This window comes from Thermobia domestica, chromosome 16 (assembly GCF_964235325.1).
Source record: "Thermobia domestica chromosome 16, izTheDome1.hap1.1, whole genome shotgun sequence".
Taxonomy (NCBI): Eukaryota; Metazoa; Arthropoda; class Insecta; order Zygentoma; family Lepismatidae; genus Thermobia; species Thermobia domestica.
In genome coordinates this window covers 137002576-137017770 of record NC_137469.1, presented here as the reverse complement: position 1 = coordinate 137017770, position 15195 = coordinate 137002576, and the positions used below count along the sequence as shown (strand labels likewise).

Here is a 15195-nt window from a genome sequence, read left to right as displayed (position 1 = left end):
ATTCGAGATTGACAAAAGCTACTGTATGTAGTTTTATTTTATTGAATTTAACGTAGAATTTGTATCATGTTGTATGTTAAATTTTAGTGATGAATTAATCTTGCCTAAAATGATGAATTTATAAATTGTTTTATGAGGGACATATGGCAATGTATGTAAACAGTTAAAACAACCAAAATGAAATAAATTACTCCTTACTGTGTTTGTTTATCCTAGTTTATACTATTTTGCATTTTAAAATGACTTGCGTTTATAAATGTAAGACGAATTGTTTCTAACCTGTGTTGCATAATTTTCTATTACTTTGTTCATGTCTGTCTTGATTTTCTCATGATTTGCCATTTATATTCTACGTTTTCTTCTTATGTTGTTATTCTCTGTAAAACACTTCGCACATTATTGTACGCAACGTATGATTTATAATCTTATATTTGCAGTTTCGTGTTGAAAAGTATCATGTCATTTCGTTTTGTCTTCTTTCCAGGAATACCTATCAGGTAATCGTGTAGTACACAGGGATTTGGCAGCCCGAAATGTTCTAGTCTGTGAAAACAAATTAGTGAAAATTGCTGACTTTGGTTTGAGTCGTGATGTATATGAACAAAATGTTTACAAGAAGACTGGTTTAGGCAAAGTGCCCATTAAGTGGATGGCTATTGAGTCCCTCTCACGCCAAATTTATACCACACGAAGTGACGTGTAAGTATCCACACAGATTGATTTATTAAGTGACTTTTATTTATCTTAATGCGGGTTATACCCAATAGTTTCGCCATACATTGAAAATTCAACAAAATAATCATAAAACTTCTTTCAGCAAAAAATCTTAACCAACTTCAACACAGCATCCGTTGAGCTGTTTCATGATCTAGCTTCAAAGATTAGCATCAGATCTTAAAGAAATTTACATGAAACCACCGGGAAGATATATTCTTTGAAACAGTCAGCATCATCAAAACAGATGCAACAATGTCGAAATTATGCGTTAACGTACCCAATATATATATATATATATATATATATATATATATATATATATATATATATATAATTCGTAAGGATCTCTACCTTTCAGTGTGAGCACATGTTATTCAGGCAACATGTGTTATTGTTTACAAGCATCAGCACAACAGACGATTCATATAAAACCAGGAAGGCACGAAGCCAGCACGACGGGAACCGAGTAGGAAAGAGGCACCCAGAAATGACCTATAAAAATGGACCTTGACCACTGATCACTTAACCTGCTCCTAAGATCGCCCTAGACGAAGGAGTCTACCTTGCCTAAATCCCTGGAGGCTGCCATGAGCTAAGGGGATTCCTAACCACTACCCGAACCTCTAGAGGCTGCCATGAGCTAAGGAAGTTACAAAAAATGTACATATCCTGAAGTCGTTGCAAGACTCCTTGGAGGTAGCTATGAGCTAAAGGGTTCCCGTATAAAATATTTCCTTCCTTCATCTCACTGGTCATAAGAAAGATTTTAAGATATTGTAGATAAAAGACTATTTTGTAATAATATTTATAAAATAAATTAGTTGAAGGGCTAGAATCCCGGACTATCATTGTCTCTACCCACATAAACATTACAATATATGTAAAGGATTGAATTGAGAACCACTTCCTCTTTTGTTTTTACGTCTGTTAAAAGAACATTAAGGGTATATGTTAGCTTTGATTGCCTGATATAAATATTATTGGTTCTAGTTCTAACTGAAGGAACATGGAAATATAATGAAGATATAAAGTTTGAACAGTCGATTTCAATTTGAACTATTTTTTGGAGTAGTACGAGATTGGCAATATTACGCCTTTGTTCTTATGAGTAAATATTAAAATTGTCTATCAGCGTACTATTACTTTCAAAGGGGGGATAAATTTCAGTTATTTTATGTATCAAATACCTTAGAAATTTTGATTGAACTCTTTCAATTTGTTGGCGATATTTTTGTTTGGCGAGGAATCCAAATCACGACAGCATATTCCAACTTAGTGCGTACATATGAATAATACATTTTCAAGAGTGTTGCAATATTTCTGAAATCCTTACAACTTCTAATTATGAATCCTATTACTTTAAACGCATCATGAATAACATTTTCGGTGTATTTAATGAACGTTAATTTAAGGTAAAATGTAATACCCAGATCTTTAACTATATTAAGTCTACCTATAGAACTATTAGTAAGCTTATAATCATATTGAAGAGTTCTTTGTTTTTGCTAATGATAATACATTACATTTGTGTATATTTACTCCAAGTTGATTAACTGAACACCAGTTCACAATACTTTCTAGGTCGTGTTGTAAATCAAGACAATCATACACAAATTTTATCTTGGCGTATATCTTGGCGTAGAAATAGAAACGGATCTAAGTTGAAGCCTTGTGGAACTCTTGATAACGCAAAGTACTCGTCTGATTTAAATTCTTCATTCACGACTATGTGATTACGTTCACTCAGATATGATGGAAAAAAAATGGTGAAGGCCGAAGAAAAATTATTATAAAGATTTAATTGTTTAACAGTATTTTATGACTTAATCTGTCGAAAGCCTTCTCAAAGTATATATATATATATATATATATATATATATATATATATATATATATATATATATATATATAAAATATTATTACGTCAACTTGGAATCCTCCATCTAATGAGTTAGCTATAAAGTCAGTGACTATTGCTTGATTACTTATATCGTGTAGTATATGTTTCTTTGCCTGTGTCTGAAATTCCTGTTTACCAACTTTGGTATTGAATTCCCCCATTATTATTCCAATATTATTCTGTGCTTTATTGCATATCTCCTCTAGTTTGTCGTAGAATGATTCTTTTTGCTATTTCTTCCTTTCCTTTGGTTCGTGCATATACTGAACTTACTCACATGTTCCTGAACGAGCCATCCTTCTAATCTAATTTCCCAAATCCTTTCATTGAACCTCCTTTACTTCCCTTAGCATACATATTCCAAAATATTACTTTCTTTTTTATTGCTTTCGTAACAAGAGAAGTTTTATGTTGTAACCATATCTCACGTTTCAAAATATATTCGTATGACCTGGACTTATACGAATAAGTTGAAATATATGAAAGTGGAGATGAAATAATTTCTCTTTCAGAAGCAGAATATTCGTAAAAGCTGAAATATGTGTGTTCTCTTATTTTTAATTACGAGCTCATGTAACGAATTTCACATCTTAACTTCAGGGAATCCTTACATTAAGCATTTTCTGCATAAATAGTGGGAAATCTCTTAATATTATAGAAAATGTCCCCCTTTCTCTCTTTAGAATAGGAATTTTCGCAGACGCTGAAACATGAATAAAGTTACTTTTAATTAAGAATATATATAATAAATTTAACATCTACAACTCCACATTTCGATACCTTGTCTGTCTCTCTTTAGGAGCGGAATCAAATGCGCTGAAACACACATTCCCTGTATTATTATTATTATTATTATTATTATTATTATTATTATTATTATTATTATTATTATTATTATTATTATTATTATTATTATTTATGAGTTTATATACCAACTTGCACTTTACTACTACTCTTTTATATAATACGTAGCGTAGGTTATTATTGAAGGTTTGAGAATTCAATCCTGCATCTGAAATCCCAGATAGTCAGACAAAAAATACATATGACCAACTAGTAAACAAGAGGGAGGGCATAAAGTATGCAGCGTTTATGAAGGGATGTGTAAGGTAAACAAGTTTGGAAGCTACTGGTGTAGTACATTTCCTTGTATTCAATGTACGAAAAGGGATGAAAAATAAAATACAAATACAAATATTTGTATATCAAAGAGCTAATATTCAATTAAAATTATTTTCATACCATGGTGTTCATTTCTTAAGAAAGGAACGTTGGAGATATTTTGTCCAAAAAAAAAAAGTGACAGAGAGCACCATATAAATGAGAATCAAACTGTATTTAATGTGTTATATGAGAAAATATAATTTTAATACGTATATACAAATATATATATAAATTACAATAATAAAAACAATTACATTTAAAAAGTATATATATATATATGATAATTCGACAAAAACCGGTTAGATCAAAGCGCTTCTAAGTTAAGTAAGGATATCAAACCCTTCTAAATTTTAAATATTTAAATTACTACTTTATTGATTCAAGTTTTTTTTAAAGATTACGTAATTTTTTAAAAATTAAATTTGCTCTGAAGGTTCAGTTTTTGAGAATGGATTACAAGCATATTGGAAACAGAACTTCGCTAAATAAATATCTAGTACTAGAACGCCTCGGTTATCATAGTATGAAGTACAAGCACAAATTACTAAAGCTATATGTAAAAACGAATGTATTCACTTCATGTTAACACGTTACGCTGAAAACTAATATAACAGCAGCATGTTACCTTGGAACAAATAGTCTTCAAGCAGTTGCGTTAAATACTAAGTTCAACACCTAAGTTTTTCATAAATAGTAGACGGTCGTATTATTACGTACATACTTCGGCTAACTTCAAATAAAAGTTTTCTGTTCTAACATTATGGGACTTCTGTAGTTAAAGGTATTATTTTCACTCTTAAATTTGTAAATTAATTGTAAAATTAATTAATTAAAATTAAGTTTACTGTTTTTAAATGTTTTCACTCATAAAATCTGTCTATACCCAGAAAAAGAATGGTGTGTAAGTGAGGGCTCTAATAAAAAAGACACAGAGAAAAACGTGAACATGTCTTAAAATGACATTTTATCAGGTGTAAACTTGAGAGTGAGAAAAAAATCTGACTCCCAATATCACATCTCTTAGTACTGCGTTGTCTCTGATTGAAGGCCTCAGACTACGCTAGAATATATACTGAAAATACAGAGTAACTTTATAAATTTTTTCTTTCTTTCCAGGTGGTCTTTTGGTGTCCTCTTGTGGGAAATAGTGACATTAGGGGGCAGTCCCTATCCTGGAATTCCAGCCAACCAAGTGTATCCTCTTCTCAAATCTGGATACAGGATGGAAAAGCCTAACAATTGCAGCCAAGAACTGTAAGCAACATTTTGTTAGCTCTCTTTATTGTATTATTGATTAACTTTACATCATCCCTTCATGGTAGAGAGAATCACACAGCGACCGTATAAATTAAACTAAACAAAAATAACATCTGATCAAAATAAACACTATTACTACAGTTTCGGCAATATATTATTCTCTTTGTCAGATACGTTAGCAGCCTTCATCAAGGTAATGAAACGAATGTCTGCTGAAGGTAATGAAACAGTTACGGCAATCTGTATGTATCGACTGTAATACAGATTATTAATAAGTGATTGAAACAGTTTCGGTAATCTGTATATATCAACTGTAATACAGGTTAGTAATAAGTGATTGAAACAGTTTCGGCAATCTGTATATATCGACTGTAATACAGATTAGTAATAAGTGAACAGATTAGTAATAAGTGATTGCTTTAGTCAGATTTTTTCTTTAAGTTATTCGTAGATTCAAAGTCAGAATAAACAGTATTTAGATATGAATATTAACCGTAGAAGTACTCGATTTATACATTAAAATGTTCAATCCAATATCTCATAACATGAAATATAATGTAATAGAAAAACTTTTGTCAACATAATCTTGAAGCATTGAGGTGCTTCATGATCTGTCTCCAGAGATTGCCATCAGATCGTAAAGAAATTGATATGGGACAACAGGGAAGGCATACTCTTTCAAAAAGAAAAGAAAAAAATCAAAATCGGTACATCTACGTCAAACTTACGTATGAACATACTCACAACATGTATACATTCATATATGCACTAAACATTATAACCACTCGCTACTTTTTGAATGAAGTCACTGGGCTAACATAAGATACACGAGAGATAAAAGAACTGCTTCCAGACGGTTACAGAGATTTTACTTGATCAGTCGGTGTATTGCTTGTTCGTAGAATGGGGAAGGCTGTAGGAAAAGTTTGGTAGAAACCAGATTGTGATGGCCAGACAGTTGGGAACGAATATCTTGGAAATAGCGGTACTAGTCGGGTGTTCGTGACCTGCCGTAATTATTGTTTTCCAAAGGTGGAAAAGAGACAGTGAAACCAGCACCAAACTACAAGAAAACTACAAGACATGGGACGACCACACCTCATTAAAGATATTGTACGTCATAGACTATTGAGGTAGCTACAACAAGATAGGGCACAAACTGTGGCACAATTAACACCAGACTTTAATCGACTTCAACAGCGCACAAAACACGAGTGTATATAAACACACAGTTCATCGTATACTTCTAGATATTGGCCTCTGCAGTGGACGTCCTACAAATGCGCTTATGTTAACCACACAGCACCATCGATACCAACTGAAATGGCTACGGGACCTATCGTCATTAAAAGATCGCAAAACAATGGCACAATGTTGTATGGATATTTCTTAATAGACATAAACGGAAAGAGAAATATTCATGTTCAATCCAGACATCTTATTAACCAATTGCTCTTTTTTATTAATTTATTTGGCTTTAATTCTAAAAATAAAAATGATAGATTTATGTCTAAAAATTAACTGGCTATTTTACGAGGACGAGATCAGTCTTTGTAGCTGATTCTCAGACTCTTGCAGCTTTGAAGAAGAGCTTAGGTTAAATCGAAATGAATAACATCGAATAAACATGCTAAATTGTTTAACGTTAACTTGCGTTGCATATTGCATGAATTGAGTATCTTGGATCTTTTCTGATTACCGTAATCCAGAAGATGGAAAGGAGGACATCGAATAGAAGCGTGGAAATTGATGACAGAAGAATTCAAGAAGCCTAAATAATATTTACAAAGGAAGAAAAGGGGTATTTTGATTTTCTATAAACTTTTCCATTTGACGTTGGTTCACGAGTGAATTATTCCGGTCACCTAGCCTCGGATGTAGTGTGTTTCGTAAAAAGCTTTAAAGAACACTGAGATTGGAATCCTGCCGACAACTTCCAGTAGAAGACCAACATTCCATCATAGCACCCGGCTCAATACTCACAAGTAAACCTTACGTTTGGGTGAATCGAGTTGCTGACTTAGACACATATGAAAAAGTAGTACTAAATGTGGTCAGTATTTCAGTGAAGTTTTAGATGCGAAGCTCCAGGGGTTTAGGAGATACAGCTACCAGAACATCACATGGAAGTACAGAATAGTCTTCATACAGTTGGAGGTAAAAGCTCTGTAAGACCTCTTGTAACGACAAAAGGTGAATAACAAATATATGGGTACATATTAGGACTAGGGGGAAGTCATATAGTAAGGGTATACCTGACGGCGGCCATCTTGAAATCCGCCATTTTGAATTAAGGTTAAGTTTTTAAAATAGGAATAGGGTCATGTGATACATGATTTAAGGCGCAAATTCAATCAGAAGAACAATGGTGACGTTAATTTTGATTTACGCGCAATTGGTAAAAAGTTACAGGGAAATTAAATATTATTGCAGCATATGTATTAGTCCTTTATCCCACCTTGTAAATTTTGTGTTAATGATAATAATTAAATAAAAAGCAGATGGATAAATATTAGGTGTATGGTAAGAGTTGTCTTGATGGCGACCATATTCAAATCCGCAATTTTGAATCAGACAAAAGTTTTAAACAAAACGCATAACAGTGACACCTTATTAATAGCAAATTTTACCATAACTCCAACGGTATAACCATTTTTGCTTTATCATTAACCAGCACAAAATTAAATGGATCGCTCCTTACGACTACTGCTTTGACGGAATTGTTAACGACAAATGTGTCAAGTGTAACTCGTTTGCCTTTGTCAGGTGTGCTCACTGTGAGCAGAGCATTTGTTCAAGTCATGCACTCTTTTCTGAACTACATACTGATTGTACTAATTCAGGACTTTCTGGAAGAAAGACCGAAGTTCAATTATGACTCAATTCCACTTTGGTCATTTTTCCTTAAATTAGCAACTTGTTTATGCGATAAAAATGCTGGTTAATGATAAAGCAAAAATGGTTATACCGTTGGAGTTATGGTAAAATTTGCTATTAATAAGGTGTCACTGTTATGCGTTTTGTTTAAAACTTTTGTCTGATTCAAAATGACGGATTTGAACATGGCCGCCATCAAGACAACTCTTACCATACACCTAATATTTATCCACCTGCTTTTTATTTAATTATTATCATTAACACAAAATTTACAAGGTGGGGTAAAGGACTAATACATATACTGCAATAATATTTAGTTTCCCTGTAACTTTTTACCAATTGCACGTAAATCAAAATTAACGTCACCATTGTTCTGCTGATTAAATTTGCGCCTTAAATCATGTATCACATGACCCTATTCCTATTTTAAAAACTTAACCTTAATTCAAAATGGCGGATTTCAAGATGGCCGCCGTCAGGTATACCCTTACTATATGACTTCCCCCTAATCCTAATATGTACCCATATATTTGTTATTCACCTTTTGTCGTTACAAGATGTCTTACAGAGCTTTTACCTCCAACTGTATGAAGACTATTCTGTACTTCCATGTGATGTTCTGGTAGCTGTATCTCCTAAACCCCTGGAGCTTCGCACCTAAAACTTCACTGAAATACTGACCACATTTAGTACTACTTTCTCATATGTGTCTCAGTCAGCAACTCGATTCACCCAAACGTAAGGTTTACTTGTCAGATGCTAAACAGATTTTCTTAACAATGAAGACAGCAAATCCCTTTGTAAATCAACTGCCAGAGAGCTCAATCCAGGACATCCAAGTGTCCCAGAACAATGCTACAAAAGTTGACATGGGTTCGACAGTGTCTCACGGTTGACGTGTTTTCACGGATAGAAGCATTTCTTCAGTGATAGCTCTGTTTGCTTTGGAACAATTTCACCGTCGTCAAACCTCAGATACTCCAGTTTTCTATTGTGTATTCGTTTAGACACCATAACCGACTAGTATTCATGAGATTCGTCAATGTAAAAATTAATTTCGCAAATTAATTAACTTTTCAGAAATACAAATTTTAACGACATAAAATTCCAACCTGGTCAAATAAATACCTACGCGCACGTTGGATAGTTAATTCATAGATTTTGTACTTACAAAATTGAAAACGTATTTGCAAAGTTATTTCAGATATTACTTTAAACTCCTTTTTCCATAGTGAATTGTTTACATTAAAGAAGTCAATTTCCCTTCTCATCTCTTCTGACAAACCGAGAAGTCGAATTCATGTGTGTGCCTGCATTTTTAGACAAAGGTAACTCATGCAACAATATATGTAAGAAATATTCGTCTGTTACTATTATTTAGCAAAATTTGGATGTTTTAAGTCATACTTTTGTATTAAGTGAAATTTGAATGTTGTAATTTGTTTGTTTTTTTTTTTTTTCTACTTTTAGCTATGAAATAATGTTAGCGTGTTGGCAAGATAAGCCTTGCGATCGACCAACGTTTACGCAGCTTCGTGTACGCCTTGAATCTTTATTAGAGCGATGTTCCTCTCAACCTTACCTCAATCTTGATATCAGCTGTGATGATGTCATATCCTTCATTCCACATGAGTCTTCTGCGTAAGTATCTTATAGAAAAATAGTAGTCAAGAGAAAGAAAAATTGTTAGCCTAATGGTGGCTATCTCAGTGTCGCTGTGATCGTATACTCGTGCGTTATAAAAGTAGCATTAAAGAAAAAAGTGCTTATTATTCACAGCAACTTGTAGTACTTTCACATGTTTATCCTGACCGATTAATAGAAGATTGGATTCTCGATGAAAGTAGTAGTAGTAGAAGTTCTATATTACAACTACCATGCAGGGCCATTTCTTTCATAGCGTAACTCCTGTCCAAGAAAGTGGAAGTTCGATTAATCATTATTTCACGCTTAAGATTGTAAATATATTTTTATGCTAACGTCCTTAGGTAGAATCTGTAGCATATTGAAATATGATTATGGAAAGGTTTCAAGAAAGTTACTAAAATTACATTTTTTCAAGTTAAAATAAAAATGAATCCTGTACATATAACTAAATTTAGCTTATAATTGTTTATATTTTAACTATTTCCTGTAACGAACCCATGATTATATCTGAAATAGTCAGATATTCCTGTATTTACATTTCAAGATCAGTTAATTATTTTCGGTACTTGAAAGCTACCTTCTGCGGAGCAATATTGAAGGGTTGGTGTTGGTTTTAGGCTTAAAACATTCTTGCAAGGTCCTGAGTTGCAATTTTCTCTTTATTGTACTGTACTTTCGTTAACTTAAATTCAGGAGTGCAGTGCTTCAGTATTATTGTTCTCACCTCTTGTGCGGGGAATTCCTAGCTCGATCCCGACCACCTAGTTTGTAGTAGACAACATTGTATCTTGGGTTTTCTCGAGATTTTCCCATTTCCTCCCACATTCTCATTTCACCATTTATTTCATTTTATATATTTATTATAATCTTTCACTGTCATTAATCATCCGTCTCCTTCAGCCTCAACGGCCCAATAATGGAGCATTAAACTAAAGATTACATTTCATTTCGTTAAGATTATGTCATTCAGTATTGTTCTGTAAAAAATAATGTTTAACCTACCGAAATTAGCTCTACATTAATATAAATACAGAAATACCCGTGAGTACTTAAAAGATTATTCTCGATAACATTAAGTGACTGTATTTCGTAAGGTTTTTATTTTAATGTTCTTGTTCTGGGGTTTTAAAAAATTGCCTATGCGATCTAAAAGTCCAATATGTTCTAGTTTAAACAAATACACATCAAATCATTTAAAAAAAACTCAGCTTCAACACTGTGTAATTTCCTGAGGAGTAGGTCCTTTAATTGTAAGGTTAGGATATGGATACGTTTTGCGAGGTTCTGTTATTGTAAAACAAACTGAAGTTACTATACTGTCTTCCTTTCTGTTAATTATAACCTTCGTTTTTGATTACGACACATTCCACTTCTTTGATTCTGGAAAATACAAAAGAAAAAGAAGTTAGTTTAGTTGTTGTTTGCAGAATATTGCATTAGTATCTGATTAGTATTGCAATTATGCATAATTGTTACACCAGTGCTGACAAAATATTTATACATAGTTACCAAAATAATGGGAACACCTTAACAAAATAAAATTTATCTGCTTAACATGGCGTTGAATCTCTTTAGACTTTCTTTTTTGCTTTTAAATAAGTTGTTTTATTGTTGTTCCTATTCTTTGAGTTATTTTCTCGTTATGTTTTATATTTTTATTATTCCTTTAACTTTTCACATGTACTTTAATTCTTATAGATTTTTTTTTAAAGTATACTATTACAATCAGCCTATATTCCATTTACACTTTTTAGGAGACGTATTTTTTATCATTCTTTTTATATCCATGTGACAATGAGATGGCGCCTAATCTTGTTGGAAACTCACTAGAATCTTTGTTCAGTTTTGTGGAAATTGCAAGTTATTCCCCAATTATTGTTTCCATTCAAAAAAATACGAATAACAACCTTTACCCATGGAAAACACAACGGCCTACTGGCAGAGAGTTCATTTGGTTCGATCCCAGGTCAAAAGAGTTTGTGGAAAGAAGTACTTGTCTGAGTTTTTCCATGGTTCTTTTGTTTCTTCTCATTCTCATTCCACCAATTAATTCTTCGTTGATAGGTCAAAAGAGTTCGTGAAAAAAAAAGAAAACATTGTGTCTGTTAGTTTTCCCATAGTTCTTCCGTTTCTTATCATTCTTATTGCACCAATTAATTCTTCGTTTATCACTCACGTCCATTACTATCCGTTTCCTTTACTCTGGGATCAAGTGGATAACCGTCACGTTGAAGGAAAAATTCATTTTAGTTCATTTTCAAACCTTTACCCGAGAAATGGCACAGAAGACGTTCACCCTGTGTGTCACGCACACTATCGATAGTTTTGCATACACTAGATACAGGCACGTATTTATATATTGTTCGCCCCTGTACTCTAAATAATTTCCCGTCCCCCGAAAACGACCAAAATTAGAGTTGAATTCATAGTTTTTGGGGTCTCTGAGATGAATAGTGACAGTTTTAATCCAATTCATCTTCAAGGTCATACTCCACTCCCCAAGGAGGAAGCGAGATCTTAAAAGTAATCGAAAAGACAGATATTAGTGTTGAATTCATAGTTCTCGAGGTCGCTGAAATTAGCGGTATTAGTTTTCATGATGTTCAAGTTCATCCTCATCCCTTGGGGTGGAGTGGAAGAGCATGACTTTTTAAAAATAATAAGATAAGCTAATTAGTAACTACTGTAATTCGAGCGAATTAAACACACTAACATATTTTCTTGCGCTTGCGCTGGACTCTGCGGATTGCTAGTTTTAAATATTACTTTATTGTGAATCTTCAAAAAAAAATCCAAAATTTTGCCACCCGCTAAATTCTGCCGCCTTGTGCTCGAGCACAGAATAGAACTTACCTAAATACGGGCCTGACTATATGCAAATATTGTGACAGTCTACCTTTCCATTCATCACAAAGCACAGAATAAAATCTCGTTCATAGTACCTGCATGGGATGGCTTAATTCCATTCCCTGTAAGTTGTTTTTATGACTCTGCAATTTTTGTCTTTCTTTCCTTGTAGGTTATTTGATAGCCAGTTTATTATTGATATATTTTGTTTTCCAGCGAAAGTGAACATAACAGCGAAGACGAGTCTGAGCCGCTAACGCCTACGGATAAACACCCGCCTGGAAGAGAATCTGTACCCTATCTTCAACCTATCAAGAAAAATCCATTGAACGACACTAACATAACACTTCACCATTCGCTCTACCATTCACAAGATTCTCAAATGTCCAAAGATCTCTCCAGTTACATGAAATCAGGTGGGTCTTTGTTTATTTTCCCAGTTAATTATTTCGAGAGTAATGGTGTGAATCATAGGCCTCGTTTCTGACTAACGGAAGTGATTCTTTATACGAATGAAAATAAATATGGAGGAAAATACTTCACTTAGAAGTGTGTCAAAATGTTGGTGGCATGTTTAAATATCTGATACTTCGAAAGAAATTGATGTACGGACGGCATTTAAATGCCTAACATTGGAAGTCGTATCCATAAAATGAATTCCTATTCACTGATTTGTCACTACGTAAGCGGTGCATGAGAGAAGTAGAACTTTATTTGTTATATACATGTTATTTCGTTTGATAAAAAGAATTAAATCCTGAAGTTCGTCCATCTTGATTTTCAGAGGAGCAGACAGCACTTACACATTTGTTTTAATCACATTTTCACTGAGAGTAGAGCCAGTTTGCGTAATACGTAAATGACTTTCAAAATAATAATAATAATGTCCTTTTTAAAAAATATTTCTGCTCTGAATGACGCCCCATTTTTATTAGCAAGTATAAATACGGCTCTGTATATACAGTTAGAGATTTCTTACGACCAACTTCGGTTACAACTGGCTAGTCGTAAATTGGACAGATGGTAGCCTAATATACAGCACAGAATAAAATACCATTTTGACTAGTTGTCGGCCAATGGTTTAGACTGCTGTTACACTTGATCAGAGTTTGCACAAAATGTGGTCGTACGAACTTTCATGAATTAAACAAACTAATTGATGTTCATAGACGCGGTTATATACACAAAATAGTTTATATTTCTATAATCTTATAGAAACTTTTCAATATTACTGATATACCTGTGATAATTAGACTTCTTAACTATGTTATGCATAAGTGTCGGTAGTCTTGTAGAATGGCCATGTCCATTAGTCTCTCTGTCTGTCGACAGTATCAAAACAAAAGCTGTAAAAGATATCGAAAAGGGGTTTTCTACAATCGATTCAACATCCCAAGAAAAGGTTACATCTTCCCCGTTAACCCTCTATTCAAACTGGAAGTGGTTAAAATAGCCATTTCCGGTTTCAACGTTTCTCGCCGTAGACAAAAACCGTAATAGATAGCGACAACTGGTTTTTTTTTTTTTTCAGTTGATTCATCGTTTCAAGGGAATATATGGTCGGCATCCACAATACTCTATAGAAATCGAAAATGGTTTATACTTACTAGTACTTCCAATTCAATACTGATGTCCATAGAGCGAAAACAATGATATCGAAGAGCAATTTATTGCAATCGATTCGGCATCCTAAGAATAAGTTTTATCTTCTACATTAACACTTTATTCAAACCGGAAGTGGTAGAGACCAACCATTTCCAGTTTCAACTTTCATCGCTGTTGAACAGAAACAGAAATAAATAGCAGCAAACGTTTTCTTGGACTCAATTTAGCGTCTTAAGCTGGATCGCTAGTCAACTTTACAGTAAACTAGATGGCAGAGCACATTACGACACATACACATCATCACCACGCGCAGAAGTACGAAAATCGGAAGTGGTTGGTCTCTAATAGTTATTTCCAATACTTATTTGCATAGAGCGAAAACGGTAAGGAATATTAAAAGACTGTTTTTGACACAGATGCAGTGTCCTATGAATGAGTTATTTTTCTAGAATTTTATTTATCTATTGAAACCGGAAATGATGAAAATCTACGATATTCCGGTTACAACACAGAATGGATAAAATGAAAATAGTTGGCGACAAGCAGTTTCTGTATATGGATTCAGTATCAAGGGTGTATTTCGCCTTTGATTTTATTACTTTACTGCAACCGGAAATGATAGACATCAGTACCACTTCCGGATTTAATGCTAGCTTTAATAGACCAAAAACTGTGAGAGATAACGAGTAATGGCTTTTTGATATGGATTCAATGTTTAAGGAACAGGTTCTCTGTTTGATCTTATTACTCTACTGCAACCAGTACTTATAGATGTACTACTTTAAATTCGAGTGTTGAATTTGCATAGTTTGCAAGTCTACGGTAATTTCTCATTGTAAAACGAAATTCATTTTTATTATATTATTACTGTTATTTCTTCTTCTTCTATTATTATTATTATTATTATTATTATTAGTAGTAGTAGTAGTAGTAGTAGTAGTATTAATAGTAGTAGTAGTAGTAGTAGTAGTATTAATAGTAGTAGTAGTAGTAGTAGTAGTAGTAGTAGTGGTAGTAGTAGTAGTAGAAGAAGAAGAAGAAGAAGAATGGGAGGAGGAGGGGTATTCTCGTTTCTGGTAGAAGGGAATTGGCTGTAGTAGCTCATGCTAGCCAATCAGGAATCAGGGAAGTTCTTCTTTGTTCTTTATATTAGATCTGTCTCTACCTGTGTATTCACAGTG

At 33.4% G+C, this 15195-nt stretch overlaps 1 protein-coding gene across 1 annotated transcript in view; it reads left to right on the top strand.

Moving 5' to 3' along the window:
* The window catches only part of LOC145673452 (tyrosine-protein kinase receptor torso-like), a 292790-nt gene that overhangs the window by 251527 nt on the left and 26068 nt on the right, over positions 1 to 15195 (top strand). Inside the window, exons 14-17 of the mRNA XM_081743164.1 lie at positions 485 to 699; positions 4898 to 5035; positions 9386 to 9556; positions 12626 to 12825. Of these exons, the coding sequence (XP_081599290.1) occupies positions 485 to 699; positions 4898 to 5035; positions 9386 to 9556; positions 12626 to 12825 (724 nt within the window). The remainder of the gene's footprint in view (positions 1 to 484; positions 700 to 4897; positions 5036 to 9385; positions 9557 to 12625; positions 12826 to 15195) is intronic.